The sequence below is a fragment of the Odocoileus virginianus genome, chromosome 13, assembly GCF_023699985.2.
Source record: "Odocoileus virginianus isolate 20LAN1187 ecotype Illinois chromosome 13, Ovbor_1.2, whole genome shotgun sequence".
NCBI lineage: Eukaryota > Metazoa > Chordata > Mammalia > Artiodactyla > Cervidae > Odocoileus > Odocoileus virginianus.
The window spans coordinates 39,056,456-39,078,878 of NC_069686.1; the positions used below are offsets into that span (position 1 = coordinate 39,056,456).

The 22,423-nt window shown below is 36.8% G+C and overlaps 1 protein-coding gene across 8 annotated transcripts in view; it reads left to right on the forward strand.

Moving 5' to 3' along the window:
• Window positions 1-22,423, forward strand: part of ORC4 (origin recognition complex subunit 4) — an 82,645-nt gene that overhangs the window by 55,610 nt on the left and 4,612 nt on the right. For all 8 annotated transcript variants that reach the window (XM_070476244.1, XM_020880150.2, XM_070476245.1 and 5 more), the window contains 2 exons: window positions 8,529-8,702; window positions 17,716-17,802. In XM_070476244.1, the coding sequence (XP_070332345.1) occupies window positions 8,529-8,702; window positions 17,716-17,802 (261 nt within the window). The remainder of the gene's footprint in view (window positions 1-8,528; window positions 8,703-17,715; window positions 17,803-22,423) is intronic.

Sequence of the window (22,423 nt, forward strand, 5' to 3'; positions counted from 1 at the left end):
CCATACCCTTAACTAGACGGAACTTTGTTGGCAAAATAATATCTCTGCTTTTTAATATGCTGTCTAGGTTGGTCATAACTTTCCTTCCAAGGAGTAAGTGTCTTTAAATTTCATGGCTGCAGTCCCCATCTGCAGTGATTTTGGAGCCCCAAAAAATATTCGGCCTCTGTTTCCACTGTTTCCCCATCTGTGGGCCATGAAGTGGTGGGACCGGAGGCATGATCTTAGTTTTCTGAATGTTGAGCTTTAAGCCAATTTTTTCACTCTCCTCTTTCACTTTCATCAGGAGGCTCTTTAGTTCTTCATTTTCTGCCATAAGGGTGGTATCATCTGCATATCTGAGGTTATTGATATTTCTCCTGGCAATCTTGATTCCAGCTTGTGCTTCTTCCAGCCCAGTGTTTCTCATGATGTACTCTGCATATAAGTTAAATAAGCAGGGTGACAATATACAGCCTTGACATACTCCTTTTCCTATTTGGAACCAGTCTGTTGTTCCATGTCCAGTTCTAATTGTTGCTTCCTGACCTGCATACAGGTTTCTCAAGAGGCAGGTCAGGTGGTCTGGTATTTCCATCTCTTTCAGAATTTTTCACAGTTTATTGTGATCCACACAGTCAAAGGCTTTGGCTTAGTCAGTAAAGCAGAAATAGATGTTTTTCTGGAACTTCCTTGCTTTTTTGATGATCCAGCACATGTTGGCAATTTGATCTCTGGTTCCTCTGCCTTTTTAAAAAATAACTTGACCATCTGGAAGTTCACAGTTCACATATTGCTGAAGCCTGATGTGGAGAATTTTGAGCATTACTTTACTAGTGTGTGAGATGAGTGCAATTGGGCAGTAGTTTGAGCATTCTTTAGCATTGTCTTTCTCTGGGATTGCAGTGAAAACTGACCTTTTCCAGTCCTGTGGCCACTGCTGAGTTTTCCAAATTTGCTGACATATTGAGTGTAGCACTTTCACAGCATCATCTTTTAGAATTTGAAATATCTCAACTGGAATTCCATCATCTCCACTAGCTTTGTTCCTAGTGATGCTTCCTGAGGCCCACTTGACTTCACATTCCAGGATGTCTGGCTCTAAGTGTGTGATCACACCATCGTGATTATCTGGGTCGTTCTTCTGTGTACTCTTGCCACAGTTCTTCTATGTACTCTTGCCACCTCTTTTTAATATCTTCTACTTCTGTTATGTCCATACCATTTCTGTCCTTTCTTGAGCCCATCTTTGCATGAAATGTTCCCTTGGTATCTCTAATTTTCTTGAAGAGATCTGTAGTCTTTCCCATTCTGTTGTTTTCCTCTATTTCTTTGCATTGATCACTGAGGAAAGCTTTCTTATCTCTCTTTGCTATTCTTTGGAACTCTGCATTCAAATGCATATATCTTTCCTTTTCTCCTTGCCTTTTGCATATTTTCTGTTCTCAGCTATTTGTAAGGCCTCCTTGGACAACTATTTTGCCTTTTTGCATTTCTTTTTCTTGGGGATGGTCTTGATCACTGCCTCCTGTACAATGTCATGAATCTCCTTTTATAGTTCATCAGGCACTCTTGTCTATCAGATATAGTCCCTTCAATATGTTTCTCACTTCCACTGTATAGTCATAAGGGATTTGATTTAGGTCATACCTGAATGGTCTAGTGGTTTTCCCCACTTTCTTCAATTTAAGTCTGAATTTGGCAATTAAGAGTTCAAGATGTGTGCCACAGTCAGCTCCCGGTTTTGTTTTTGCTGACTGTATAGAGCTTCTCCATCTTTGGCTGCAAATAATATAATCAGTCTGATTTCAGTGTTGACCATCTAGTGATGTCCATGTGTAGAGACTTCTCTTGTGTTGTTAGAAGAGGGTGTTTGCTATGACCAGTGCACTCTCTTGATAAAACTCTATTAGCCTTTGCCCTGCTTTATTCTGTACTCCAAGTCCAAATTTGCCTGTTACTCCAGCTGTTTCTTGACTTCCTACTTTTGCATCCCAGTCCCCTATAATGAAAAGGACATCTTTTTTGGGTGTTAGTTCTAGAAGCTTTTGTAGGTCTTCATAGAACCATTCAACTTGAGCTTCTTCAGTGTTACTGGGCGAGGCATAGACTTGGATTACTGTGATATTGAACAGTTTGCCTTGGAAACCAACAGAGATATTTTGTAGTTTTTGAGATTGCATCCAAGTACTGCACTTCGGACTGTTTTGTTAGACTATGATGGCTACTCTATTTTTTTCTAAGATATTCCTGCCCATAGTAGTAGATATAATGGTCATCTGAGTTAAATTCACCCATTCCAGTCCATCTTAGTTCGCTGATTCCTAGGATGTCAATGTTCACTCTTGTCATCTCCTGTTTGACCACTTCCAATTTGCCTTGATTCATGGACCTCACATTCCAGGTTCCTATGCAATATTGCTCTTTACAGCACCGAACCTTGGTTTTTTCACCAGTCCCTCCACAACTGGGTGTTGTTTTTGCTTTGGCTCTGTCCCTTCAATCTTTCTGGAGTTATTTCTCCACTGATTTCCGGTAGCATATTGGGCACCTACCGACCTGGGGAGTTCATCTTTCAGTGTCCTATCTTTTGCCTTTTCATACTCTTCATGTTTCATACTTTTCATACTGTTCATCTGATCACACAGACCACAGCCTTGTCTAACTCAATGTAACTAAGCCATGCCTTGTGGGGCCACCCAAGATGGATGGGTCATGGTGGAGAAGACTGACAAAATGTGGTCCACTGGAGAAGGGAATGGCAAACCACTTCAGTATTCTTGCCTTGAGAACTCCATGAACAGTTTCTGTAAAGAGTAGCTTTCTCTATCCTCCTTCCCCAGTACTTTGAAACTTTTGATGTATGCTTTCATAATAAGCCTCTCTCAGACACAATTTGGCTGGTTCTCCACATATCTTTATTCTTCTTTCTGAAAAATAGCAATTTATTTATTTATTTATTTTTTTTTTTTTTTAATTTTTATTAGTTGGAGGCTAATTACTTTACATCATTACAGTAGTTTTTGTTATACATTGATATGAATTAGCCATGGATTTACATGTATTCCCCATCCCAGTCCCCCCTCCCACCTCCCTCTCCACCCGATCCCTCTGGGTCTTCCCAGTGCACCAGGCCCGAGCACTTGTCTCATGTACCCAACCTGAGCTGGTTATCCGTTTCACCCTAGATAATATACATGTTTCAATGCTGTTCTCCTGAAACATCCCACCCTCTCCTTCTCCCAGAGTCCACAAGTCTGTTCCATACATCTGAGTCTCTTTTTCTGTTTTGCATATAGGGTTATCGTTACCATCTTTCTAAAGTCCATATATATGTGTTAGTATACTGTAATGGTCTTTATCTTTCTGGCTTACTTCGCTCTGTATAATGGGCTCCAGTTTCATCCATCTCATTAGAACTGATTCAAATGAATTCTTTTTAATGGCTGAGTAGTATTCCATGGTGTATATGTACCACAGCTTCCTCATCCATTCGTCTGCTGATGGGCATCTGGGTTGCTTCCATGTCCTGGCTATTATAAACAGTGCTGCGATGAACATTGGGGTGCATGTGGCTCTTTCAGATCTGGTTTCCTTGGCGTGTATGCCCAGAAGTGAGATTGCTGGGTCATATGGCAGTTCCATTTCCAGCTTTTTAAGAAATCTCCACACTGTTTTCCATAGTGGCTGTACTAATTTGCATTCCCACCAGCAGTGTAAGAGGGTTCCCTTTTCTCCACACCCTCTCCAGCATTTATTGCTTGTAGACTTTTGGATAGCAGCCATCCTGACTGGCGTGTAATGGTACCTCATTGTGGTTTTGATTTGCATTTCTCTGATAATGAGTGATATTGAGCATCTTTTCATGTGTTTGTTAGCCATCTGTATGTCTTCCTTGGAGAAATGTCTGTTGAGTTCTTTGGCCCATTTTTTGATTGGGTCATTTATTTTTCTGGAGTTGAGCTGGAGGAGTTGCTTGTATATTTTTGAGATTAATCCTTTGTCTGTTGCTTCATTTGCTATTATTTTCTCCCAATCTGAGGGCTGTCTTTTCACCTTGCTTATAGTTTCCTTTGTTGTGCAAAAGCTTTTAAGTTTCATTAGGTCCCATTTATTTATTTTTGCTTTTATTTCTGAAATTCTGGGATGTGGGTCATAGAGGATCCTGCTGTGATTTATGTCGGAGAGTGTTTTGCCTATGTTCTCCTCTAGGAGTCTTATAGTTTCTGGTCTTACATTTAGATCTTTAATCCATTTTGAGTTTATTTTTGTGTATGGTGTTAGAAAGTGTTCTAGTTTCATTCTTTTACAGGTGGTTGACCAGTTTTCCCAGCACCACTTGTTAAAGAGGTTATCTTTTTTCCATTGTATATCCTTGCCTCCTTTGTCGAAGATAAGGTGACCATAGGTTCGTGGACTTATCTCTGGGCTTTCTATTCTGTTCCATTGATCTATATTTCTGTCTTTGTGCCAGTACCATACTGTCTTGATGACTGTGGCTTTGTAGTAGAGTCTGAAGTCAGGCAGATTGATTCCTCCAGTTCCATTCTTCTTTCTCAGGATTACTTTGGCTATTCGAGGTTTTTTGTATTTCCATACAAATTGTGAAATTATTTGTTCTAGTTCTGTGAAAAATACTGTTGGTAGTTTGATAGGGATTGCATTGAATCTATAGATTACTTTGGGTAGTATAGCCATTTTGACAATATTGATTCTTCCAATCCATGAACATGGTATATTTCTCCATCTGCTTGTGTCCTCTTTGATTTCTTTCATCAGTGTTTTATAGTTTTCTATGTATAGGTCTTTTGTTTCTTTAGGTAGATATACTCCTAAGTATTTTATTCTTTTTGTTGCAATGGTGAATGGTATTGTTTCCTTAATTTCTCTTTCAGTTTTCTCATTGTTAGTGTATATCAACTTCACCTTTTTCTCAAGTGCACACGGAACCTTCTCCAGAATAGATCACATCCTGGGCCATAAATCTAGTCTTGGTAAATTCAAAAAGATTGAAATCATTCCAGTCATCTTTTCTAACCACAGTGCAGTAAGATTAGATCTCAATTACAGGAAAAAAATTATTAAAAATTCAAACATATGGAGGCTAAACAACACGCTTCTGAATAACCAACAAATCGTAGAAGAAATCAAAAAAGAAATCAAAATATGCATAGAAATGAATGAAAATGATAACACAACAACCCAAAACCTATGGGACACTGTAAAAGCAGTGCTAAGGGGAAGATTCATAGCATTACAGGCCTACCTCAAGAAACAAGAAAAAAGTCAAATAAATAACCTAACTCTACACCTAAAGCAACTAGAGGAAGAAGAAATGAAGAACCCCAGGGTTAGTAGAAGGAAAGAAATCTTAAAAATATTGGGCAGAAATAAATGCAAAAGAAACTAAAGAGACCATAGCAAAAATTAACAAAGCTAAAAGCTGGTTTTTTGAAAATATTAACAAAATTGACAAACCATTAGCAAGACTCATTAAGAAACAAAGGGAGAAGAACCAAATTAACAAAATTAGAAATGAAAATGGAGAGATCACAACAGACAACACTGAAATACAAAGGATCATAAGAGACTACTACCAGCAGCTCTATGCCAATAAAATGGACAACTTGGAAGAAATGGACAAGTTCTTAGAGAAGTATAACTTTCCAAAACTGAACCAGGAAGAAATAGAAGATCTTAACAAAATGATCACAAGCAAGGAAATCGAAACTGTAATCAGAAATCTTCCAGCAAACAAAAGCCCAGGACCAGTTGGCTTCACAGCTGAATTCTACCAAAAATTTAGAGAAGAGCTAACACCTATCTTACTCAAACTCTTCCAGAAAATTGCAGAAGAAGGTAGACTTCCAAACTCATTCTATGAGGCCACCATCACCCTAATTCCAAAACCAGACAAAGATGCCACAAAAAAAGAAAACTACAGGCCAATATCACTGATGAACATAGATGCAAAAATCCTTAACAAAATTCTAGCAAACAGAATCCAACAACATATTAAAAAAATCATTCATCATGACCAAGTGGGCTTTATCCCAGGAATGCAAGGATTCTTTAATATCCGCAAATCAATCAATGTAATACACCACATTAACAAATTGAAAGATAAAAACCATATGATTATCTCAATAGATGCAGAAAAAGCCTTTGACAAAATTCAACATCCATTTATGATTAAAACTCTCCAGAAAGCAGGAATAGAAGGAACATACCTCAACATAATAAAAGTTATATATGACAAACCCACAGCAAGCATCACCCTCAATGGTGAAAAATTGAAAGCATTTCCCCTGAAATCAGGAACAAGACAAGGGTACCCACTCTCACCACTACTATTCAACATAGTTTTGGAAGTTTTGGCCACAGCAATCAGGGCAGAAAAAGAAGTAAAAGGAATCCAGATAGGAAAAGAAGAAGTGAAACTCTCGCTGTTTGCAGATGATATGATCCTCTACATAGAAAACCCTAAAGACTCTACCAGAAAATTACTAGAGCTAATCAACGAATACAGTCAAGTTGCAGGAAAAATAGCAATTTAACACAGTGGTTAAAGAAGCATGTTCCTTCTTGCTAAAAGCTCTTCCTTTGGATGGAAGTAACAGTGGCAGATGCTGTTGTCCCAACGAGGGCCCAAAGAAAGGGTTAGTGGCTCATTAGCAAAGGCTCTTTTTTATTCTGTATGTTTAATTTTCCAACTGTGTAACTCTCCAACTGTGTGATTGAAGTCCATCGAGGTGTCCGTTTTTAGGATGAAAGAGCAGAAGGATTGATGGAGTAGTGATTTTGCTAGCAAATAACCTCGTCCCTGTAGCAGCAATTTTATTTTCACTATACCTTCTATCCCCACATTATCAACTTCTTTCACTACTGTCTGCCATAAAAATATCAGTTAGTGTTTGCCTCTCAAATTCTTTTTTTGTTGTCATTTAGTTGTTAAGTTGTGCCTGACACCTTGTGACCCCATGGACTGTAGCATGCCAGGCTTCCCTGTCACTGTCTCCCAGAATTTGCTCAAATTCGTGTCTGTTGAGTCGGTGATGCTATCTGGCCATCTCATCCTCTGTTGTCCCCTTCTCCTTTTGCTTTCAATCTTTGCCAGCATCATGATCTTTTCCATTGAATCAGCTCTTTGTATCAGGTGGCCAGAGTTTTGGAGCTTCAGCTTCAGTACCAGTTCTTCCAATGAATATTCAGGGTTGATTTATTTTAGGATTGACTGGTTTGATCTCTCTGCAGTCCAAAGTACCCTTAAGAGTCTTCTCCAGCACCACAATTCAAAGGCATCAATTTTTTTGGCACTCTGCCTTCTTTATGGTCCCACTGTCACATCTGTACATGACTACTGGAAAACCCGTAGCTTTGAGTATACAGAATTCTTTCTTTTCCCGTTCCCAAGTTAAGGCTCTTAATTCTGTTTGCCCAGTGTTGTTTCCACTAGCTTTCAACCACCTGAGAACTCCTCCTTAGTAGAAAATTAATGTATAGTATTCCTGAAATAACTTGTAATTCTCTTATGCTGACACTATATTTTTCTGTACCTATAAAAACATCTCAGATTTTTCAGTCACCCTCCCACTTCAAGCCCCAAACTATTAATCTCTCCTGTCTTCCTTCCCACATTAGCCATGATGCCTTTAATTCTTCCCTATGTATCATTGGTTTCTTAACCTAGAGTCATCTGAGTAGATTTGAAATTCCATTCTGGCCCTTACCACAGCTTTTTGTTTTTCTTATTTATAGAAAATTGACACTAAACTTGCTCCCTCTCTTAAGGGAAAATAACACATAGTTTCTCAAATGTTGCTATAAAAGAGCCAGAAGAGAGAATGTAATTTATTTTACCAGTGTGATGCTATATTCCTGGCAGTTTCCTTTTCTGTGCTTTGTTTCTTGTACCAAGTGTAGCTTCAGCTTAATGTGTATAGTTTAGTGAACTGAATTTTTCTTCATTATATATGCTGCTTCTTGAGTTTTTGTTACATAAAACAATGAAAACAGTGTTACAAGTTTTTGTGAATGTTAATTATTAAGTCTAACTACATTTTATTATCTTAATTTTTTTATGTGAACTTCATAGACTGTTTGAAATTCCTTTTTGAGACTCTTCCTGTTACTCTGGCATATAGCTATATTCGCTATGGTTATAATTTTTTAGCAATTATTGTAGGTCTTGCAGTGTTAAAGATTAGCTGAGAAAAACATAATTAGAAAAGGGCTAATCAGGACATCATTGATATCACCAGGCCTACAAGTGCTTAGAAGAGGATTAAAAGTAGCTTGCATTAAAAATATTTTTAGAGGTTTGGTTTATTTACCAGTCGCATTGTCATACCTGTACTACCTTGTAGTCCTAAGTATATCAAGGGAATAATTAAAGTCTTTAGAAGCTTGCATAAATTTTTTTAGTGCTTAATTGTGTATTATAGGGTAAGCATTGCTAATTGTAAGTGATACCGCAAGTTGCTATACCTGTAACATTGGTATGGTTATTTTAAACATGCATCTCATGGAGATTTTTGTTTGTTTTTAAGGATATTTTGGAACTCTTAGAAAAAAGAGTGAAGTCACGATTTTCCCACCGGCAGATACACTTAATGAATTCATTTAGTTTTCCACAGTATCTTAAAATATTTAAAGAACAATTATCTCTACCTTCGGTATTTCCAGAGAAGATTTTCGCCGAGCAATGGAATGAGAATGTACAGGTAATTTGGAACAAAGACATAAAGTAATTTTTGTGTCTTGCTATACCATTTGAAAACAGTTGAAACTTGAAAATTTTTATAATCTGTAAATTATCATAAAATTTCTAATATTACTGTGGCATAAAACTGCATTAATACATACTCTTGTGTGTATTTTATTTTAAAAAACAGTTGCAAATGTCATACCTCCTGTTTTTTTCCTCAAAAGAACTTTTATGAGATTGGCTTTATATCTGTTTATATTTTAGATTACTTTGTTAATGAATTTCATCATTAAATATTTTCTTTATTTTACAAGTTTAGCAATATACTTACTTAATAAGGTTCATATGTACCTGTGGAGTGTGGATTTTTCTTCTCCATTTCTTATGAACAGCTTAAACTTTTTTTTTCTTGGGTCTGTTAAGATGCATTTTAGGCTGGCACCTTTGGTTATTATATATTATAATATATAATATAATATTATATTAATTAATTAATATATATTAATTATATAATAATAATATATTATTATTATATATTATCTCTATTGACAAATCCCATCTTTGAGTTCTTAACATTTACTAAACCTTGTGGACTGTAAATTTACTTAAGTTGATGAGCATAACTTGTGCAGGCTATTGTATCAACTTAGCATACTAGCATCCATTTATCTTATACTGACAAGTTTTAGTTGTTAGGAAAAAGGGAGAGAGCGTATGTATGTGAATATGTGATTAATAATGTGTTTGGAAAACAGTGTTCCTGAATAAATCTCACACATGAAAAATATGGGCCTTGTAGAAAATATTGGAGACCTGGGTTTTGTAAGAATTGGGAATAACTGGTCTATAATATTAAATACTAATGTGTGAGGATGATTAGTTCTGCTTAGAATTACACAATCTATTGGAGGAGGAAATGGCAACCCACTCCAGTATTCTTGCCTGGGAAATCCCATGGTCAGAGGAACCTGATGGGCTAGAGTCCATGGGGTCACAAAGAGTTGGACACAACTGAGCAACTAAACAACAAATAACACAGTCTATATTCATTGGCTCTAAAAAGATTGTTTTATGTTATAGCAATAATGGTAGTTTATATTCTTTTTACTATAAAATCTTTAATATCAATACCAAATTAAAAGTGAGACTCTGCATTTATTTTGCTCTTTAACAATTTTTTTTCCCATCTTTGTTGAGGTATGATTGACAAATTAGAAATTGTTTATATTAAAGTGTACAACTTGATGTTTTGGTATATATTGTGAAATACCACAATCAAACTATTTAACATATCCATCACTTCATATAGATTTCTTTCTTTTCTCTCTTTTTTTTTAAATTTTGTGGTAAAACAGTTAAGTTTTATCTTCTAAGCAAATTTCAAGTACATACTACTATATTGTTAACTATAATCATGTTACTGCACATTATGTGCATAACTTACTCAGCTTGTATAACTAAAACTTGATTCTTATTTCGATTTTCAAATACTCTGCTCATGTAAGCACTATTAATTTTGACACTTTTTAAAATTAAAAACTCATATAATAAAATTTAATCAGTACTTAAGAATACATGGTAAAAGGTAGAATTTTCCCTTATGTTCATGCCCATCTTCCCTCCTCTCACTGCAAAGTAATTATTTTGTTTATAGTATTTCAGACCTTATATACATGCTGAAGTTGTTTTTGCATGAAGGATTCAAACCTGAAATGTTATTCTCTGGTTTATCTTTTTTACTTTGTCCTACCTTTGTTCTGATTGTTAATTTCATATTATTTTTCCTAATATAACTATACAGAATTCTATGTCAAAATAGTTGACTGTTTTCCTTAAAACCCAGATATTGTGTCATGATATAACTAGTGAGTCTTCCCTTCTGCCTTCCTCCCCAAATTAATTTTGCCTGGAACTCAGATATTTACTACGTCATATAAGTTTTTCTTGATACTACATCTGACTGGAGGAGTCCATGCTTCATGAACGCTTCATAGTTGGTGCTCTTCTATTGTCTTTTTCTTTACCTGTGCGTGAGGCACATCAGAGCTCTGGATCTTTGGCCTGTGAATCCACCACTGAGTGTGTCACAGACTTTCACCTTTTCTAAATCTTGAACTGATTGTCATGTTAGCAATAGTTATTTTTGTGATTGCTTTAGTGATCAGACGCAATCTTTCCTAGCATTTAAATGTCTGTGATTTCCCAGGGCTTTTTTTATTCTTATCTCTGCTCACTTTCTTTTCCTAAAATGACTCCATAAGCCTGGAGTGTACTGTCCTGTCCTGGATCTTTCTGTCCTTCCCTGCTGTGTTGCATTCTGAGCGTCTTACAGTGGGTATATAAAGGAAGTAGATGGTGACAGTTTCTGTGAAGTATAACTTTTGATGACTCAGAAAATGGTAACCATGTGATAATAGAGTTGCTTGCCCTTATTTTTTTTGTCCTTTGCTGAGCACTGAGTTAAGGGGCAGGATGATAGGAATGAATGTGGAAACACTCCAGTCCTCTTTTTGATTATTTTGTGTTTTTTTCTTTCTTAAGGTAGAACTGGTACCACTGGACTTTCTGTCTCTTAGTGCTGATATTTTCTTGCCCCATCCTAATCATCATTTGCCACCTCCCTTTGGCATATGCCCAGAAACAAAAAAACAACAATGAAAAAAGCCCAGAAAACTAAGTATACTATATTTTCTAGAGTTAAAACTGTGTGTCTCTACTTCCCACTGGAAGAAGATCGAGATTCAGGAATAAGTTCCAGTCTAATGGGATGAATTCTCGAAGCCAGGCTTCAACAGTACGTGAACAGTGAACTTCCAAATGTTCAAGCTGGATTTAGAAAAGGCAGAGGAACCAGAGATCAAATTCCCAACATGCGCTAGATCACCAAAAAAGCAAGAGAGTTCCAGCAGAACATCTACTTCTGCTTTATTGACTATGCCAAGGCTTTTGACTGTGTGGATCTCAATAAACTGTGGAAAATTCTGAAAGAGATGGGAATACCAGGCCCCCTGACCTGCTTCCTGAGAAATCTGTATGCAGGTCAGGAAACGGCAGTTAGAACCAGACATGGAACAACGGACTGGTTCCAAATCAGGAAAGGAGTACATCAAGGCTGTATGTTGTCACCCTATATATTTAACTTATATGCAGAGTACATCATGAGAAATGTTGGGCTGGATGAAGCACAAGCTGGAATCAAGATTGCCAGGAGAAATATCAATAACCTCAGATAGGCAGATGACACCACCCTTATGGCAGAAAGTGAAGAGGAACTAAAAGTCTCTTGATGAAAGTGAAAGAGGAGAATGAAAAATTAGTTTAAAACTCAACATTCAGAAAACTGAGATTATGGCATCTGGTCCCATCACTTCATGGCAAATAGATGGAGACACGATAGAAGCAGTGAGAGACTTTATTTTCTTGGATTCCAAAGTCATACAGATGGTGACTGCAGCCATGAAATTAAAAGATGCTGGCTCCTTGGAAGGAAAGTTATGACCAACCTAGATGACATATTAGAAAGCAGAGACTTTACTTCGCCAACAGAGGTCCATCTAGTCAAAGCTGTGGTTTTTCCAGTAGTCATGTATGGATGTAAGAGTTGGACAATAAAGAAAGCTGAACGCCACAGAACTGATGCTTTTGAACTATGGTGTTAGAGAAGACTCTTAAGGGTTCCTTGGACTGCAAGGAGATCCAGCCCGTCCATCCTAAAGAAAATCAGTCCTGAATATTCATTGGAAGGACTGATGCTGAAGCTGAACCTCTAATACCTTGGCCACCTGATGCAAAGAACTGACTCATTGGAAAAGACCCTGATGCTGAGAAAGATTAAAGTCAGGAGGAGAAGGAAATGACAGAAGATGGGATGATTGGATAGCATTATCAATTCAATGGACGTGAGTTTGTGTAACTCCGGTAGTTGTTGATGGTCAAGGAAGCCTGGTGTGCTGCAGTCCATGGGGTCACAAAGAGTTGGACATGACTGAGCAACTGAACTGAATGGGGTGAAGTTTATGCTCTCAGTAAATATACTATCCTAGTTGCTGTAGTCCCCAAGCCCTTGCTGCTGTTTTTAGTCTTTATCTTATTCAGGGAAGCTGTCTAGTCCCTTTTTGCCAAGAGCATCTGGACTATGAACTTCAGTTGTATAGCTTCAGTTGAAGAGTGAGCTTCAGTTGAAGAAAAAAAACTAAAATGTCAGCACCATGGCCAGAGGCATTGCCTGTAAATGGGGTTGTGCATTGAAGGAGCTATCCTTTCTCTCAGTGCTGACTCTCCAGCAATTTTTTTCTAATTCCAAGTTTAAACAAAAAGCAGAGGTATAGCTAACAAGTCACCTATGAAATCTCATACAAGAAATATCTTCATGATAGACTTGAAGCTAGACATCCTACCAACTTGAATGTTTGTTTTAGCCCTATGCAAATACATAAGTAAGCAGGATAAACACCAACACCATCTCAGCAAGGCAGTGTAAAAAAATCTGTGTATAAAAGTATCTTAAGAGGACCATAGCTAATTCTCTTCAAAGGAAGTTCCCACAAAAGTGCTATAGCTAAGTTCAAGAAATATCCCCTGCTGTCTTAACCTTTCAGTTAACAAAAGGTGAGACCGTTTAACAGGAACAGACTAGGAGACTTGGTCCCTCTGCCGCTGCCAGCGAGCTGTCCCTGGAGCAGCATGAGTCCTGCTGTGCCCCTGGAGCCTTCTCCTGAGAGACTGCCCGTGACTCAGACTGCAGTGAGCACGTTAAGTCATTTCTCCAACTGCTGCTACTGTGCTTATTGGCGAAAAGAGACTCTACAGCTTCCATGAATAAGGCAAAGACTAAAAATAGTAGCAAGGGTTGGGGACTATAATAGCTAGGATAGTATATTTACCGAGAGCCTAAAACTTCATCCCATTAGACAGGAACTTATTCCTGAATCTGGATCTTCTTCCAGTGGGAAGTAGAAACATACAGTTTTAACTCCAGACAATACAGTATACTTAGTTTTCTGCCCTTTTCTTCTTATTGTTGTTAAAGAATTCTTATTCCTTGCAGATGATTTTTGAAAAATTATGTCAACCTTAGCTAAGCCTTTTTTGTCTGCCAACTCTGAATTTACTGTCCTTCCATCTAATCTTTTCTTCAGTGCCAAATGAACCTCACGGTTCATTGATCCTTATTCACTGCAGTCACTGTTTTTAGTCTTGTCTTTCTCTCTTAAAGGGCTTGCTGTTGCTGTATAAACAGGGTCAGATACCCTTTGGAAGTACATCAGATGAGCGTAAAATAATAAAGTAATACAAATTTTAAAAACTTTCGGAAATTAACTGTATTCCTAAAATTGGTGATTTTTACCAAGTAACTTATAAAGTTGATATATTAAGTATATATTTAGGTACTGCTTTTTCAAATGACCCTATTGACCTCTAAATTTCTGAAGCCATCAACCTCTCACAATATATCTTAGTTTAGTTGCACAAAGTATATAGTTTTATTACCACTTCCTCTTGAAGTGTGTCCCTCTTGTTTTCTTCCCCTGATTTTATTGCTCTCTCTTGAATTCTGTTCACATGTTCAACATCTTTCTTAATCCCTTACTTTGCTCCTTTTTTTCCATTGACTTCTTAAATTTCCATAATGCAAGTTTCACTTCTGACTATATCTCCCTCTTCACTCCTCCTAGGACATTTTATTCCCTATAGTTTCATCTTTACATTTTTTTGTATCCCCTCTACAGTCCTTCATCTCTATTTCTCACCAGGAGATTCTCCATCAGACATGTCTTCTATAAATGTTTTTCTTTCTTGTCTTCACACCACTGTGCTAATTCAGACTCATTTTGTTTCCTATATGGAGAATTGCAGTTATCTCCAATTAAGTTTTGCTGCCTTCGTCTTTCCATACAATCACTCTGCCAGTAACTGAACCTCAGGATGTTGTGACTATGCATCTTCTGTCCACATGCCACAGTCTCCCTGCAGTGCTCATGTTGTTTCCTGTAATTGTAATGCTCTATCTTCTTTGTAACCTTTTACCTCATGCATTTTAAGCATTCTTTGTAATACTTTACCTTGTTTTTGAATTCTTCTCTGGTGGCTCAGTTCAGTTCAGTTCAGTCACTCAGTTGTGTCCAACTTTTTCGACACCATGAACCGCAGCACACCAGGCCTCCCTGTCCATCACCAACTGCTAGAGTCTACTCAAACCCATGTCCATTGAGTCAGTAATGCCATCCAGCCATCTCATCCTCTGTCGTCCCCTTTTCCTCCTGCCCTCAATCTTTGCCAGCATCAGGGTCTTTTCCAATGAGTCAGCTCTTCGCATCAGGTGGCCAAAGTATTGGAGTTTCAGCATCAGTCCTTCTAGTGAACACCCAGGACTGATCTCCCTTAGGATGGACTGGTTGGATCTCATTGCAGTCCGAGGGACTCTCAAGAGTCTTCTCCAACACCACAGTTCAAAAGCATCAATTCTTCGGCGCTCACCTTTCTTTATAGTCCAACTCTCACATCTGTACATGACTACTGGAAAAACCATACCCTTGACTAGATGGACTTTTGTTGACAAAGTAATGTCTCTGCTTTTTAATATGCTGTCTAGGTTGAACATAACTTTCCTTCCAAGGAGTAAACGTTTTTTAATTTCATGGCTGCAGTCACCATCTGCAGTGATTTTGGGGCCAAAAATAATATCAGCCACTGTTTCCACTGTTTCCCCATCTATTTGCCATGAAGTGATGCAACCGGATGCCATGATCTTAGTTTTCTGAATGCTGACTTTTTCACTCTCCTCTTTCACTTTCATCAAGAGGCTCTTTAGTTCTTCTTCACTTTCTGTCATAAGGCTGGTGTCATCTGCATATCTGAGGTTATTGATATTTCTCCTAGCAATTTTGATTCGAACTTGTGCTTCTTCCAGCCCAGCATTTCTCATGATGTACTCTGTATATAAGTTAAATAAGCAGGGTGACAATATACTGCCTTGACATACTCTTTTTCCTATTTGGAACCAGTCTGTTGTTCCATGTCCAGTTCTAACTGTTGCTTCCTGACCTGCATACAGGTTTCTCAAGAGGCAGGTCAGGTGGTCTAGTTATTCCCATCTCTTTCCGAATTTTCCACAGTTTATTGTGATTCACGCAGTCAAAGGCTTACTCCAGTCACCTGGAGTAACAGGCAAATTTGGCCTTGGAGTACAGAATGAAGCAGGGCAAAGTAATAGAGATTTGCCAAGAGAATGCACTGTTAATATCAAGCACCGTCTTTGAAAAACACAAGCGAATACTCTATACATGGACATCACTAGATAGCCAACACCGAAATCAGACTGATTATATTATTTGCAGCCAAAGATGGAGAAGCTCTATACAGTCAGCAAATCAAGACCGGGAGCTGACTATGGCTCACATCTTGAACTCCTAATTGCCAAATTCAGACTTAAATTGAAGAAAGTGGGGAAAACCACTAGACCATTCAGGTATGACATAAGTCAAATCCCTTATGATTATACAGTGGATGTGAGAAATAGATTGAAGGGACTAGATCTGATAGACAAGAGTGCCTGATGAACTATGGATGGAGATTGTGACATTGTACAGAGACAGGGATCAAGACCATCCCCAAGAAAAAGAAATGCAAAAAAGCAAAATGGCTGTCTGAGGAAGCCTTACAAATAGCTGTGAAAAGAAGAGAAGCGAAAAGCAAAGGAGAAAAGGAAAGGTATAGGCATCTGAATGCAGAGTTCCAAAGACTAGCAAGGAGAGATAAGAAAGCCTTCCTCAGTGATCAATGCAAAGAAATAGAGGAAAACAATAGAATGGGAAAGACTAGAGATCTCTTCAAGAAAATTAGAGATACCAAGGGAACATTTCATGCAAAGATGGGCTTAATAAAAGCACAGAAATGGTATGGACATAACAAAAGCAGAAGATATTAAGAAGAGGTGGCAAGAATACACAGAAGAACTGTACAAAAAAAGATCTTCACGACCCAGATAATCACGATGGTGTGATCACTCACTTAGAGCCAGACATCCTGGAATATGTAGTCAAGTGGGCCTTAGGAAGCACTACTACAAACAAAGCTATTGGATGTGATGGAATTCCAGTTGAGATATTTCAAATCCTAAAAGATGATGCTGTGAAAGTGCTGCACTCTATATGTCAGCAAATTTGGAAAATTCAGCAGTGGCCACAGAACTGAAAAGGTCAGTTTTCATTCCAATCCCAGAGAAAGGCACTGCCAAAGAATGCTTTACCTATCGAACAATTGCCTTCATCTCACATGCTAGTAAAGTAATGCTCAAAATTCTCCAAGCCAGACTTCAGCAATACGTGAACCATGAACTTCCAGATGTTCAAGCTGAATTCAGAAAAGGCAGAGGAACCAGAGATCAAATTGCCAACATGCGCTGGATCATCGAAAAAGCAAGAGAGTTCCTGAAAAACGTCTATTTCTGCTTTATTGACTATGCCAAAGTCTTTGACTGCATGGATCCAATAAACTGTGGAAATTCTGCTGGCTCAGTGGTGAAGAATCTGCCTGCCAGTGCAAGAGACACTGGTTCGATCCCCGAATTGGGAAGATCTCCCGCAGAAGGAAATGGCAACCCACACCAGTAGTTTTGCTTGGTAAATCCCTTGGACAGAGGAAGCTGACAAGCTGCAGTCCATAGGGTTGGAAAAGAGTCGAACACAACTGAATGACTAAACAACAACAAATAACCCTTATTCTCTGTTGCATTTTCTTAATACATTTTGATCATCCCACTTCTGTGATTGAATAAATTTTATGCTAGCAACAGTTATGTTCATCTTTGTGTGTTTGGAATTAACATAAAGGGAAGAGGATAAGGAGAAAATCAATAGCATAGAAATTTGTTTTTAATTTTTTGTTTTCCCCGAAAAGACCAGTACCTATTTAATAATGAATAAATACTAGATAGAGTTAATGAGGTACACCAACCAGTGAGGCACAATATTATATTTAGGTTTTAAACTGCATTTGTCCTTAATTCTATTTTGATGTTTTTCCTCTAGGGTCTCTCAGAAGATAGAAGTGTGAGAGAAGTGCTGCAGAAGCATTTTAATGCCAGCAAAAACCTACGTTCATTACACATGCTACTGGTTTGTATTTATTTTTATCACTCATGTTCTTTCTCCAGGTAATTATGTTCTGATGGGAACTGGTTAAACCTCTAGATAAATTTTGGGAGAATTAACATATCTACTACATTAGGTCTCCCAGTCCCTGAATATGGTACAGCTCTTCTTTTATTTAGTTCTTTGATGTCTTTCATCATCATTTTATAATTCTCACCTCACAGATCCTGTGAATGTTTTCAGTGTATACTTAAGTGTTTAATTTCCTTTGGAACAATTATAAATAATACTTTGTTTTTAATTTTGGTTTTAGTGTGCTCATTGTTAGTATATAGAAATGTGATTTTTTTGTGTGTTGATGTTATTTTCTTCAATGTTGCTGATCTCATTTATTTAAGATTTTTTTTAATATAATAGACTCCTTCAGATTTTCTATATAGATAATCTTGTCATCTGCAAATAGTTTTTCTTTTTACCTTCTAATTTGTATATGTTTTATTTGTTTTTCTTGTCTTTTTTGCAGTGGCTAGAACTTCTTGCGTTACGTTGAATTAGAATGGTGAGGGTGTATAATTTCCAAGCTTAAGGCAGAAGCTTTCAGTCTTTTACTATCAAATGATATAAGCTGAAGCTTTTTAATACATGTTTATTGCTAAGTTATGGTAATTCCCATCTATCCCTAAATTGCTGAGAGTTTGTTGTGCTTGTGTTGGATTTTGCCACATGTTTATTTTTTGTATCAATGAACATGATATATGACTTTTCTTGTTTAGCTTGTTAATGTTGAACTACCTTTCTTGATTTATTTTTTGCTATTTCAAAATCTTTTTTATTGTAATGAGTAAATGGAGATCGAGTACACACATTTAAGTACATGAAATGTGCAAATCACTTAACATGACCTAATTTATTTTCATAGATATTTATTATGTTATTTCTCACCTTCTAATATCTTGGATCCAAATGTTGAACTAGCTTTATATGCATGGACAAATCCTACCTGGTCATGGTCTTTCACCAAATAATTATATCTTAAGTTTAAACAGTATCAAGAAAGGGGTACTTAATTGTTCTGCAAAGTAAACTTCCTTCACTGGAGTATTTGATAGTAGACTAATAACTTCTAGAAAGTTATTTATTCATCGTTAGGAAAGGTATAGCACATACCTTTCAAAGAAACTAATTTTGGTTTCATGAGTTTCTTTTTGGTCACTTTCATTTTATAATAATAATGGGTATCACTTATTAAATAGCACATAAATCAGGTGACCTAGTTACTTTGTTAGTCACTCAGTCATGTCTGACTGTTTGCGTGACCCAATGGACTGTAGTCCGCCAGGCTCCTCTGTCCATGAAATTCTCCAGGCAAGAATACTGGAATGGGTTGCCGTTTCTGGCTCTAGTTATCACCATCATTATATCTTATTAATTAAATCTAATTATATAATCATCTAATTATATAATTACTTAATTATATAATCTAATTAAATCTCATTATGTTAATTCTGTTTTTTTGTTGTTGCTGTTTTTGTTTTTTTTTTTAATGTTTGGGTGTTATCCTTCCCTTTGAGGAAACGTATGTTCTCTGAGGTTAAATAACTTACCCCATGTCACACAGCTAGTAGATAACAAACCCGGGACTCAAACCCAAGTCTCTCTGGCTTCAGGTTTATCCTGCTTTACTCTTCCATGGTTCTGCCAGGTGTTAGTTTTTCCTTTTTACAGATTCTTCTTCTCTATTTCTGGTTTTGCTTAGGAAACTTAAGAGGATTTTCCTCCCTATGTACTTACCCTCTGATTAGCACATCCTCCTCCCATTTATCAAAACCATCCTGCCATTTTCAGCAATAGCTGTCTTTATCACAGAGGTATTACAGAGACTAAGAATTTTTAGAGTAGAGACTTTAGTAATTTAGGTACCAGTGTTTACTAACTTCTGGTATTTGGAGGATACACACACACATATATACATAAACACGTATCTCTCACTGGAGAAGGGACAGGCTGCCCACTCCAGTATTCTTGGGCTTCCCTGCTGGCTCAGTCGGTAAAGAATCCACTTGCAATGCAGGAGACCTGGGTTCAATCCCTGGGTTGGGAAGATTCCCTGGAGGAGGGTGTGGCAACCTTGCCTGGAGAATTCCCATGAATACAGGAGCCTGAGGGGCTGCAGTCCATGGGGCCACAAAATTGTACACGGCTGAATGACGAAGCACAGCATAGCATAGCTTTCATTCTGGAAAAACGTGTGGCTCAAAATTGTCAACATGAGAAGCCTTGTTTTGCTAGTTTCCTATTATATTTTTAATTCAAAAGAAAAGTTTTGGAATTGGTAGAAATTATGAAGAAAAGAAAGACTGATATTAAACATAATTTGGTAATTTTTCAGTAAAATATCAGGAGTTATACACATGGGAAAAAAATACCCTCAAATGCATAGCCTAAAGTTAAGTTCAGGTTTATAAACCTAAATATATGTATAAAAACAAAGCTTTTTTTTTTTAATTAGAAGAAGAATATATGTTTGTATACTTGAAGTAGGGAAAGATTTCTTAGAGAAGTTACACAAATTACAAGCTATAGGAGAAAAGACCATTAATGTTAATTACATTGAAATTTTTTGTTAAATGTCTGGATACTGGAAGATACCATTTAAGTGATTAGGAGAGAGAAAATGCAATGCATATAATCATCAACACTGTCCATAATATGTAAAGAGCTTCTAACAGTAATCAGTAAAGGAACAAACTGTGAATGTGAGTGAATAGGAATGAATGAACTAAGAATAATCTACCAGTGTAGAATCCCACATGATTTATAATTTGCAAAGATATTTAATCTCTCCAGTATTTAGGGAAATGGTGTACAATTTAAATTTTACAATTAACCCTTCTTTTCCTGCCAATTTGGTGGGTGTAAAAAGTTTATGTCTGACAGTATGGTGTCTGTGTTGCATAAGTTCAAGATATTTATATGAAACTTGAAAATTACTCTGTATTGTCTAGGAATACAAAGATATATAGTAGAAGGATGAAGACATGCATGATTTTTTTTTTTTTTACCTGGAGAAGAGTAGAGAGTCCAATCAGGGCAAGAGACAGGGGCTTCAACTCTGTAAGTTTATATTTCATAAGCTGAGGAAGTGGTCATGAATATTCATTATATTACTCTCTTGCCTATTTATATGTTGAAAATATTTTATAATAAAAGGAAAAGGGAAGAGAAAGGGAAGGAGCTACTGGGTTCCTGGGTCCCTCCCAGTAGGGAATGAAGGTTAAGGATTACCAAACTCTTGTTCAATTAAGGACACTGGGCCCTGGTTTAAAAAGGGACAGAGTTCAAGGCAACAGAAATAAAAATAAACAAATGGAACCTACTCAAACTTACAAGCTCTTGTACAGCAAAGGAAATCTATAAACAAAATAAAAAGACACCCTGCAGAGCGGGACAAAATTTTGCAAATGGTGCAACAGACAAGAGTTTAATTTCCAAAATACACAAACAGCTCATATAACTTAATAACAACAAAAAAGCCAACCCAATCGAAAAACAGGCAGAAGAGCTAAATAAATACTTCTCCAAAGAAGATATACGGGTGGAAACAGGCACATGAAGAGATCTCAAACTCACTAATTATTAGAGAAATGCAGATCAAAAGTACAGTGGTGAGGTACCACTTTATACTAGTGAGAATGGCCATCATCAGAAACTCTATACATAATATGTGCTGGTCAAGGTGCAAAGAAAATGAACACTCCTACACTGTTGGTGAAAATGTAAATTGCTCCACCTACTATGGAAAATAGTGTAGAAGTTCTTTAGGAAACTAAAAATAGAGTTGCCATATGATCCATTAATCTCACTCCTGGGCATATGTTTGGACAAAACTATAGTTAAAAAAATATACACAAACACACTTTCATAACAGTGCTATTCACAGTAGCCATCACATGCAAACAACCTAAATGACCATCAACAGATAAATGAGTAAAGAAGTGTGTACATACTACAGCATACTATTTAGCCATAATAAAAAGAATGAAATAATGCCATTTGCAGCAACATGGATGGACCTGGAGATTATCATACTAAGTTAGAAAGACAAATATCATATGCTATCACTTCCATGTGGAATCTAAAAATATGACACAAATGAACCTATCTATGAGACAGAAACAGACTCACAAACATAAAGAATAGATTTGTGACTGCCAAGGGCAAGAGTCGGGTAGTTTGGGAGTTCGGAATTTGCAGATGTAAACTATATGTAGAATGGATAAACAACAGTATTGTACTATAAGCAGGGGGAACTATAGTCAATATCCTGTAATAAACCATAATTGAAAAGAATATGAAAAATAACATGTATGTATGTATAACTGAATTAGTTTGCTGTATAGTAGATATTAACCCAACATTGTATATCAACTATACCTAGATAAAATAATTTTTTTAAAAATGGAGGGAGTTTCTAATGTAAATGTTCCAACTATTACATTACATATATAATACTTAGACTAAGGAATTATTCATTGTTTATGTGGAATTCAAATTTAATCAGATATCATGCATTTTTATCTGCTGATTTTATCTATATGAACTAAATGCAGAGTCAGTTATATTTCAGTGAAAAATAAACTTTTTA